At 40.5% G+C, this 11,843-nt stretch overlaps 1 protein-coding gene across 1 annotated transcript; it reads left to right on the top strand.

The window, feature by feature from the left end:
- Window positions 1-15: 15 nt before the first annotated feature.
- Window positions 16-10,336, top strand: LOC115015694 (ankyrin repeat and MYND domain-containing protein 2-like). The gene is given in 12 exon segments (XM_029443217.1): window positions 16-146; window positions 936-1,140; window positions 1,577-1,641; window positions 4,163-4,301; window positions 4,461-4,559; window positions 4,642-4,802; window positions 5,998-6,212; window positions 7,445-7,580; window positions 7,736-7,864; window positions 7,969-8,092; window positions 9,280-9,440; window positions 9,443-10,336. Coding segments are annotated over 11 exon segments (1,422 nt in total). The 5' UTR covers window positions 16-146; window positions 936-1,073; the 3' UTR covers window positions 9,569-10,336.
- The last annotated feature ends 1,507 nt before the right edge of the window (window positions 10,337-11,843 follow it).

Here is an 11,843-nt window from a genome sequence, read left to right as displayed (position 1 = left end):
CGGCTGCCTGTCAATCATCAGGGCCGCGTGCAGACACGAGGAACAAGCCCTGTGTTTACTCAGAGAGTAAGGGATGCGTGACGCGGCTGCTCCACCTGCTGCGTGGACTGAGTATTACTCCTCTGGGCACATCTCTGACTCTCAAAGTAAGAGCCGATGGGTAATATAAGCCGTTATGTTACATATGAGGAATATTCAAATTTGTATTTATCATTTAATTAATAAAGCTAGTTAATTAAACATTTATTTTCCCCTTAGTATTATATAAATATAAATATTTTAGTATATTATAATTTTTTTGCAGTTATCTTTATTTTACTATAAAAAGCTATGCAAATTAAATCCCATTTTTGACTGTATATGTTCCATGAGCATGCACGTTTGGTTTGCAGGAATAAAAACATAAAACTTCTGCTCTCGTACAGCAAAGACAACACAACTGGAAGGAATCAAACTTGAAGATAAATAATGACGAGATGTAGATGGGTGTCTTGATGTAGAAGAGCATCCCTTTGTTGGAGAAAGACTTCATGAAGTGGATGTTGTCGCAGCAGTTCTCCGGCTCAGACTGACCCTGCAGAGGAAAGAGCACACGAGTTACTTAATGAACCCTAAAGTATGACTAATGACACCAATATTCTTGTTAATCCCAACTTTACTAGTAAATCAAATACAAAAAATCAAACAACAACATTAGCACAACTGATGCAAACAATAGCACAATGCTAACAGACTCTTCCATGTCCCCCTTTAATTGTGGGGACTATAAATAAATGTGATTGAATATTTGATTGATAGTCAGAGTAACGAGTCAGAGCTGGACAGCAAAACTTCATATTTGAAAATGATCTAAATTAAATTAAGTAACATTTATAATATTTAGTACTCTGCATTTTTATCCAGCAGACAACACTGTCTCCCCCTGTTTGGTATAGTGGTATGTTCCAGGGAATGCCGGTTGTGTCCAGTGCAGTTTCTCAGTCTACTTGCAGACTAACTGTCAGCAGGACTGGACGGCAGAGTTGGATCAACAGGACAGAAGAGACATCACTGAGAACAGCTGATCACAGAGGATGTCTGCGCCTCAGAAAGGAGATCTGTCAGCGTCTGAGAGGAAGATCCTGCAAGTTATTGCTGCTGGTAAGAAGTCCTGCTCTCTTACACTTCAAGCTTTATGCACTCGTTTTATTTACATGTATTATTGTATTTCATCAGGAAAACATTGTTTCATGAAAAATAAACATTTACAGTGCTATGTAAAAGTTGCACAATAAGTTGTCCAAACCTTAACATTGCCCTGTTTTCAAATCAATATTTACCATATGATTGTGCAATGCAATAAATGAGAAACAAAAAGTTTAGGAGGCCGCTCCATCCATAGCTTTTTCCAGGAAACGTAGATCAACTAATCCATACTTTATAATTAGAATATATATTTGGTGCATGAATTGTACCGATGTTTGTTTTCATTTAGATAATCTCTCCTCTGTTGTTGCTGCTGCTTCTAACGTGTGAATGTCTCAAACCCCAAACCTCTCCATCGGTACATTTTTACTGTGATACTTTTGGTCTGCAGGTGATGTACAGGAAGCTGCCCAGCTGCTGGCTGGTGAAGAAGTACGAGTCAACTGTTTGGATGAGGTACCAACATGTTAGCAGTCATTTGTAATAGAGCACATTTCTAACCTCAAAACTGCCGGCTCGTTAAACTGTCACTTTATTCCACGTCCCAAAATCTTCCCAGGATCGTCTTTGTAGAAGACTGTTGCATGGCAACAGCAATCCGTTTCCAGCATTCGACAAATGCAGTCAAATAAAATGATTAAATTCAACTTTTAACCACATTTTGTAAAGATCATAGAAAACATTTGTGTCCTGAAACAGAGAAAACGTGAATAATATGGGTTCTTTACTTTGCAGGGCAGGTTGTTGTATTTTCATTCTCAGTTATTTGCAACCTTCTTATAGTGTCCTTGAACCCTGCACACTGACTAACGTTCTACACTTCCCATCTCTATGTTCAGCAAACCTAAACCAAAGATACATGATGTAAGAAAGCACATTTTTGGGAGTGATAGATAATGTACTAAAAACTACATTTAATTTCTGAGTATTAAGTCTATTACAACACTATAAAATGAGGGATTTCTTAAATCAGGCTACATTATGTACTTTATACTGGAAGCTTCAGGACCCTATATGCTTAACAAGTGACCCCGTGTGGGGCCCCAACCCCAAGGTTGAGAAACTCTTCTACAACACGTTTGTTTTAATGTCATTTGCTGATACAGTGGCAACTGGTTTGTGGTGTTCAAAGTGATACAACATTACAGGAGGCTCATGTTACAAGACGTGTGCTACAACATGAAGGTAGTGAATACTCACCACTTCCTCCACCCACAATGCAACTGTTATGTCAGTGTAACATATGGTATCCATTGTGATGGAGACATATGGAGATGACTCTTGAGAGGCAGACGCAGCCCTTGAAGGTATTTGATAAGCATCACGCCACTACATGTAGTTCACAGAGTCCTTCAGACTGCCTGTCTGTCAGAATCAGGTGTAGTGACAGTGCTTCATCACTGCCCACACACTCACCTTCACACACACAACACAGGCATGTTACTAAAGTGTTTTATGTGTGTGATGTAAGGCATACACAGGACATTCATACATTTAGAATTCAAATCAAAGTTTGCACATTTGTCTGCAGGATTGTTTTATAGAGGACAGTTTGCTGTCGCACAATCCGTTTCCAGCGTTCTTCAAATGCAGTCAATTCAAATAAATTAATTCTACTTTTAATCACATTTTGTAAAGTTGTAAAATAGCAGAAAACATTGTTTGTTGAAAACGTGAATAATATGGGTTCTTTAACTTTGCAGGGCAGGTTGTTGTATTTTCATTCTCAGTTATTTGCAACCTTCTTATAGTGTCCTTGAACCCTGCACACTGACTAACGTTCTACACTTCCCATCTCTGTATCGATTAGATCTAAAACCATATCTGCTTCCTTCGTTCTGTATTTTAAGAACTTCTTGTATAGTACAAGTTTAAATGCATTGTTCTAGTCCCCTGGTCCAGGGCTTGTCTTCCTATTTGATTTTCTTGTTTGCTGGTGAAGGACAATGCTTGTCATATAATGTGGTGAAGACAGACAGAAATTCATTATAAGCTTTGTTAGGATTATTATTTAAATAAACCTTATTCCAGCTTTGCTTCCTTAAGTTCCCCCTAAAAGCCCCTTTGACTAAGTACGGGAGGTTCTGTGCTCGTGTCCTGGTAAAATATTGCCCACAGTGATGATCCCACTTCTCCACTTCTCATCATCATCCATGTCTTTGAGTGGAAAGGAATAATCCTGTCCGACCTCAGTCATTGTCTTTTCTTAGCCATTTAAATACTTCCACTCTCAGTTCATGCCAAACATCACCGTCTATTGATGACTCCTGCTCCACGGGACTCACCCATTTTTATTGCGTCATCTGTATAGATCTAGTCTTTTATCATAACCACTTTTGCGGTTTCAGGAGATCCATTCAGCCAAATCATCACTTTGCATTGTGCATTTACTTGAGTCTAAGTAAACTTTTAAGGCTTTTATAATCAAGTTTATATGCACAATGAGTCAACTGACTATGTGTAACATGAACAATGTTGCTTGTAGTGATGCACCCACGGACAATTTTATAATAATAAATTGATTATTACCAACTCTGTTTTCAGTGAAAAAGCTCCTACCATAGGCCGACACTAGCTGCACAGCAGCAGACAGCAGACACACACAGTTAGAGACTCGCTGGTGAACATATTGGAGCATTTAGCAGCTGAAGAGACTGAAGAGACCACCCTCAGGACGTGGTGGAGACCAAATCAAAGCTGAAAAAGAGGGAATATTGGATATAGACATGAATATAAAGACTCCAAATCACTGCTTGTGTTGCTCTGTGTCTGCTTGCTGTATAAATGAGCGATTGTATATCATTATAGTATGATGTAATGATGTGGTTTCAGCTTGTTGCCCTATACCGCTAATTTGCCATCAACTCGATTAATGCTGCTTTATGTAAAAACCTGGCTACCATCTTTTTCCAGGTTCGTCAGCATACATATAGACTATTCCCTCATGTAATGTTGTTTTCCTCCTTTGTTTCTTAAGTATGGCATGACTCCACTGATGCATGCTGCGTATAAGGGAAAGGCCGATATGTGTCGTCTGCTGCTGCAGCATGGGGCCGATGTCAACTGCAACCAGCATGAATATGGATACACTGCTCTCATGTTTGCTGGCCTGTCAGGTATAACTGTGTGTGTCACTCAGTTTTGCAGCATCTATTATAAGGTTATTTTGTAGTTTTAAATATGGTTTAACTAGACTAAAATTAACTATCATTTTAGTTTAGAAAAATAATTGTTGGAACAATGTAGTGCTGCATTTCTAAACTTCCTTTCTCCAGGAAGGACAGACATCACCTCCATGATGCTGGATGCAGGAGCAGAGACAGACCATGCAAATTCTTTGGGTCGCACTGCTGCTCAGATGGCAGCGTTTGTAGGTGAGACAGGCTCAGACTGTGCTGCCAGTTAACTAGTGACTCAGGGGGTGTTTACATGATAACCTGGACATTCTCCTTCCAGGCCAGCACGACTGTGTAACACTGATCAATAACTTCTTCTCGCTCGCGAAGCTGGAGTACTACACCCGTCCACATGGGCTGGACAGGGAGCCCAGGCTACACCCCACGCTGGCAGGACCCTTGCACAAGATCATCATGACCACCAACCTGAACCCGGTCAAGGTGAGGCCTGCTAACGAGCTGAAACCTGCAGACTTACTCATAGGTTTACTGCCATGTGATTATACGTATATGTGAACATTTTGGACCTGATGGCGCTAGATGAAAAGTGAAGAGATCTTTAAAGTCATTACTACATGTCAAGGCATGGCACTCAAGAGGAATAATGTCAATCTACCGGGGCTGCTAGAAGGAAAGTCAGGGGGTTGTAGCCTAAACGATGAATGTTAACAAAATAATTAGTTAATGAGCCTGAAGAGGCTCGAAAAGTATGCAATGTAAACACATGAATTGGTAGAAAAGTGAATTTAACTTCGACTATAAAGTAATCATTTAAAAGCTGGAATGTGGAACCTTTGTCTCCCCCCTCTGGCAGTGAGAGTAATTACACAAACAGTGTTCTGTATAGCTCAGCGGTCCAAAACCTTTTTTATGCCACGGACCGGTTTCATGTAAGACAATATGTTCGCGGACCGGGGGGGCGATAAACACGTATTTTAAGTAGGACTCCTGATATTGTCTTTTAAATGCCTCCTCATTGGGTCTTTTCCCTTTTCCAAAAAAGCTCTTTAAAGACGTTTGTTTCCACTCATTGTTGCTTGTGGGCTTAATTTCTTTGTAGTAAAGTATCACGTGACAGACGAGCGTCTTGACATGTGTCAAGAGACACAGACGCACAGACAGATGTATCCGGTGATTTTTCAAAATAAAACCTTTCAAAATAAAATATTTTTTTATTCAATCTTTCTGTGCGGCCCGGTACCAAATGACCCACAGACCAGTACCGGTTGGGGACCACTGGTATAGATAACAGTGTTTATAAAGTATGCCTGCAGATGAGCTCACCGCATCTCCCCACCCCCAGTGTTTGTCCTCGCTGTCAATCATTTTCTTTTTCTGACTTTGATCCTTCCTCTAACTGGAGAATCCAGTCCAGACACTTTTCTTGGACGCTTTTTAGGATTTTCCCACATACTCCTAGCTGCTGCTCCTGACATTTTTGTTTTTTGTGTGTGAATTTTCCTCACATTTGGTACACATATCCTTGGTGCCCAGAGGATGAATCCTTATGACTTTGGTGATGATGCTGCTGTACTAAACTGACTCTCTGCTCCCTGTCCCAATCAATGACATTATTTTTGTCCTCTGAACAGCCCTGCCCAGAAATATTGAACTAACCAACTCTCAAATCTGTCAGATAGTCATGCTGGTGAAGGAGAACCCTGTGCTGGTGGACGTGGAAGTTCTGGAGAAGTGTCACCAGGTGATGGACTTGCTGTGCGAGCAGTGTGTGAAGCAGCAAGACATGAATGAGGTCCTGGCAATGAAGATGCACTACATCAGCTGTGTGCTACAGAAATGCCTGGCCTTCCTACAGAAACGAGATGACAAGCTGGACGCACTTGTCAAGAGGTGATGCTTCTGAGTGGAAGTCTGTCCTCTGAACCAGCAACTCTCCCAATCACTCATTTTACAGTCATGATAGTGGTTAGAGCAAGATGTGGATTGAAGGCCCAGTCCTTATCTTCTGTGATGATCACTAAACCCACTTGAGTCTAGCTACATTTAATCAGTGAGTGACTAACATTTGAATTTTAAGAAAACACTTAAAAAATAGTTATTACATAGATATCAACTAGGTAGATTAATACATACACCACATTACTACAGTAGACTGTGGCATACCAACCAAATTCCTAACTGCCCATATGTACAGTATGTTGTCATGATGAAATTTGGATCACCAATTAGGCCCCATGCTGGTCACACGACGCATTAAGCCAGATCTCCATATTTATTAAGAATTACACTTAAGAATGCTTCAAAGAGCCAATTTAGGAGTTAAAAAGCTTGTTACTGAGAGTGAATGATAAGACATAATCCCAGTCAATACATGTAAGAATAAATCTTTATCAACAAATCTACAAAATGAATTGATTGAAAGTATTTGAGCAGGACTGTAGCCACCAGAGAGCTCTATAGGCTTCAGTTTCAGCTTTTTGTTGAGGTCATAGAGTGTCAGCACTGCCTCCAGACCATTTTTGAGCTGCCTGAATGCATTTTGTTGTGCACAGGTCCAAACACACTGAGTTTTCTTTGGAGAAGGTCACACGGTGGCCGAAGCTTCTCTGTTAGGCCTGGTACTATTTTTCCCAGGGAACTATCCCGAGGAAGCTGCAAACTTCACCTGTGTTAGAAGGCTCTTCAATCACTTTGACAGCTTTTGGCTTGTCTGGTTGTCTAGAATGTGACCAAGGAACTTGACTGTTGGCCTGTCTGGCTCACGATTCTGAAAATGTTCAGGGGCTGACGGTATGCTAAAGCCCAGCCTGTAGCAGCCGAAGTAGAAGCGTTCAAAGGTAATGAAGGTTGTGTATTTTACTGACTCAGGGGACAATGGAATCTGTCAGAATCCTCTAGAATGGTGAAATGTTGGCCCATGGATGGAAGCTTAACGGAGCAGAGGTCTAGGAGCCACCATGTTCAGTCAGTTTCATCCTTGTGGGACACTAAATATCTACAACAAATATTCCAACCACTAGGTACAATATACTGTGTACAATGGTACAGGAAACCTTATGGAAGGTAAAATTGGAATACATGTTATCTCTTTTTCTCTTGTTTTCTGTGCTTCTGGGTCCCAGCATGTTGAAGGGGAGAGACAGTGATGGCTTCCCACAGTACCAGGAGAGGTTCATTCGGGACTGTATCAGGAAGTTTCCTTATTGTGAGGCCACACTCCTTCAGGAGCTGGTGAGGAGCATTGCACCAGTAGAGATTGTAAGTGAAGAAAATGTTAGTGTGAAATTGAAGTGTAGTATATAGAATATCATTTTTAGCAAAAGTTGATTAAAGAGGTGTTATAGGTTAGGTGTAATTATTTTATTTTATCGTGTTTATATAACTTTAAAACACCATTATCAACTTAATTCCAGGGCAACTACCCAACAGCATTCTCAGTGTTGACCCAGGCCATAACAGGTCAGATGACGTTTGTAGATGCTGACTACTGTGCTACGTGTGGGGAGAAGGGAGCAGACAAGAGGTGCTCCCTTTGTAAAGCAGTAAGTCAACGTCCGTTAAAAGCCCCCATCTGTAAGATAATTCAATCATGTCATCTCCATGTTGAACTACCCCCAGGTCATGTTTTCTTTTATTTGTCTTTAAGTTGACTTACTGCAGCTTGACATGCCAGAAGCTCCACTGGTTCACCCATAAAAAGATGTGCAGGTCTCTGCAGGAGCAGGATGCCGACCTGGACAAAGATACTCCAAGGTTGAAAGAACTGAAAGGTGCTGTAGAAGAATCCTCTTTTAAAGAAAACTTCTCAGATTCAATATCTAAGAAAAACATCTTCACTTAAGCTTCAGAAGAATACAGATGTTAGGATGAGCCATTTCACTGCACAGCAGAGAGGGAGTTCACAACAGTCATCAAACCTCTTCTCCAGATCAACATTCAGAGCCAACGGTAGATTGAAACACTAGGTTCTGGGCTGGGCTTATCAAGCGGAGTGACAGCTAAATGTGAATCAGAACCAGAAATCCTTTATTAGTCCCACAACGGGGACATTTACCTTGTTATATAACTCTAGAAATCAATACACAACAATACAATCTGAGCAATCTGCTGGTTCCTACAACACCTTTATTGCACATATATATTCAAGACAGCGTCTCAAAAGTTATCTTCCTGGATGAGTAGTACAAGTACCAGTCTGACTACAAGAGCCAGAGCTGGTACAATGTGTAAGATCTGCCAGAATTTAAGTTCACAGTATTCAAATAATTAACTAACATTATGAACAGAGTGCGAAGAGGTAACAGTGTTGACGTTATGTTAAAGATGTCTCTGTGTTGTATTGCAGAGATATCTACTGCATACTGACATTAGCATGCCGTAATGTCTAGTAGGCGATAGTGAGTAGATGTAGCTTCAGTCTGCCTCAGTCCAGAGGGAGAACAAGTACAGCTGCCTTTACAGCTGATATTTTTTATTTATTTAATCTATTTTGGGATTAGGCTGTAACATAATAACATGTGGAAGTGAAGGGGTATGAATACTTTCTGGATGCACTGTATGTGTTTGTAGTATGGTTTTGTTGTTTGGTTAAATGTTGTGTTTTGTATTTATTTGAAACAGTGTACGTCTTGGGATGCGAGACATATGTCGGATTATATTCTGATAACAAGGGGAAATCAAATCTAATCAAAACAATTAAGGAACAAAGGTTTATTAAATATGTTAGAAGTCCAGGCTCTTTCCCTTTATACACACTGCTACTCTATTTTAAGTAGTACATCTTCCCACCATCCTCCTCTTCCTCTTCCATTGCGACAGGACAGTGGAGTCAGATAAAGGGCAGAGAGAAGCCAGTACTGCATGTCAGGCTGCTGTGGTACTAACAGTGCAGTGTGCTACATTATGTTAAATATACACAACAGACATAATTACTCTCTGTATCTCTGCTCCCTGTTAGATGATGAAAGCGACCTGGTGATGGAGACAGCCAACTTCCTGCAGCAGCTGTGTCTGCGGGCGGAGGAGCAGGTGGCTGCTGCTGGAGGCTGCCCTGCAGAGCTCCTGGCCCGTCCCTCCCCCTCTGCTGAGGGACCTTCCTGCACCCAAGACTCAGGCGAGACAACCGAACAAGGGTCCTGAACGATGCTGAGTCATCTGTTTTTGTGAATTTACTTACAAAAGTTACATACAGTGTCAGCAGTGACACAAAATCTGCTCCAGGTAACATTAATCAGTGGCAGCTGTAAAAAGTAGAGGCCTTTTCCTAATCAAAAATAAGAAATCTTAGTAGTGGATGCCAGCAAACACCCTTCTTCCTCTGATTAGTGCAAGTGAAGTCTAATGTTGGTTATTCCAGTCTTTTCTGGGAGGAACAGTTGATCAGTACTGTTAAGGAGCATCTAAACCAGACTCCACAATGTTATCACAAAAGTCTATGACATGGGAGACCTCCTTCTTTCTCCTATGTTTCATTCAGTAATGTTGTGAGATTATCGGTTCCTGAGCAGGATACCTCAAAACAAATAGAGAATGGATGAATTTGCAGCAAGATGTGTAGATATATGTTATGTTGTGAACTGCAGTGTACATAGTTGTCTTTAGACATATGGTTTATCCCCTCACTGCATCCCTGCATATATCATGAAGTACAGAGTGACTTTGATTTAGTGTGCTCAGAAAGCCAAACTACGTATTGTTTAGAAGCTGCTTTAGCAGTGACATCACAGGAAACACACTTCTCAGTTCTGCAGTTAGGATCAGACACAGCTTTGAACAAATGCAGTCATGCAATACAACTCAACTGTGTTCAATGTGTGATCTTGGAAATGTTGTATTTTATGAAGTGATGTGAATCAGTTTTTCTTTTTAGATATGTTTTTAGTTGTTGTGTTGATAAAGTATCCGCAAACCGTAAAGTAAAATTGTAGAATTGAATGATGTAACATTAGTCCTATAGTGGTGACTGCCATCATCTGTCTTCTCTTTTAATGCGAATAAAGTTTGCCTTCATCAGAGGGACTGGTTGAAGTCATTTTTACAGCTATATTGACATGTATGTAAATATCTACATTACAGACACCAAGTTTAAAACCGCTGTGGTCTTTTTTTTATCATTAATGAATGAATAAATAATAATAATTAAAGGTGTTAAGCCCTGCTAGTGACCCCTTGAAGCTGCGATGTTGTTAACACACCCCAATATGACAATGTTGGACAGAACCTGCAAGTCTGATATAATATTTTATATGTAGTTGTATAAAGTGTTTATTGCTCACTTTCTGAACCTACTGTCTAAGGGGTGACATGTTGTCCTCTATTTCTTTTGAGCAGGTGGCTTGGTATTACACCTTGCACCTTTTAAAGGTGAAACTACAGTATCAGGGATGTGGGTATGTCAGGATGTTTTGGAGTTCCTCTGCCCCTAAGAGGCGACAAAAGACTAAATATGCAACTTTATAGTCTGAAATGAGGTGGCTGTTTCTGTAATAATACTCAAGCTATAGTATCAGTAACAGAAGTTTCATATATGCTTTACTTGCTAAAAAGTTTTTTGTTCAGTCTTTTTGAATTGAGTTATCAAAGGCTTTAATTATTTTTACATCATCATACACTATGATCACTGCAATTACCTTTAACTTATGAAGCACTACATATTGAATGTTTATTTTGCTCACCCCTTACTGGGATTTGGACGAGGTTATAGCCCCTGATTAGAGCATAGTTTTAAACATTAATTTAAACCATTAAAGAAAGTTTCACTCAACCTTTGCTACTTTAACTTTAGTGCATTGACTAAACTTAACTGACAATCTAGATATTAACTGTATGACCGCTTGAAGAAGTTCACCACTTCAAAGTGATGCCAAAAGGATTACCAGGATAAAAAAGTCTTCTCCTCAACCTTGCATTCTCTCACATGATGAACATCCTTCGGCGATGCATTAGATTTCTATAGAGCTCTGTCTTCCTGACTGCATTGTTCTCCATTTTCCACAGCTCTGCTCCCACGGGAGCACACTGACCCCGTCACTATGTTCATAGGCACAAGCAGCAAGCATGGCTACTGTCACTCTGATTGTTAATGGAGTCACAACTCAAGCCCGTCCTCCTGTTTTCACCCTATTATTCCCTCTCCCCTTGTCTGCGTGTCACACTCACTCTGAACTGTAACCAAGCACAAAAGGTTTATCTCAAATTTCCGGTTTCTGAGATGTAAAAATTAGCAAATGCTCTTGCAGATCAAATGACTTCTTTGAAGCCCCCCAGGTTCTTTTTTTTAGCTGCTCCTCATCCATACCTCCACTGTGTTTGTGTGATGTGACAAACACAGCGTTTTGGGGTAATTGGAGATAATTTTGAGAGCAAAAGGGGGAAAAAGTGGCATCAAAGAGGAGACAAGGAAAGTTGGAGTAAAGTCATTGTTGGCGAGCCCTGGGAAAGGCTTGTAAGAGGACACTTTGGGTCTAGGGGCAAACTTTCGGCAGGATGAAGGTGGAGAGGACAGGCTTTGTCTGACTACTG

Source organism: Cottoperca gobio, chromosome 11, assembly GCF_900634415.1.
Source record: "Cottoperca gobio chromosome 11, fCotGob3.1, whole genome shotgun sequence".
Lineage (NCBI taxonomy): Eukaryota > Metazoa > Chordata > Actinopteri > Perciformes > Bovichtidae > Cottoperca > Cottoperca gobio.
This window is presented reverse-complemented; position numbering and strand designations above follow the sequence as displayed.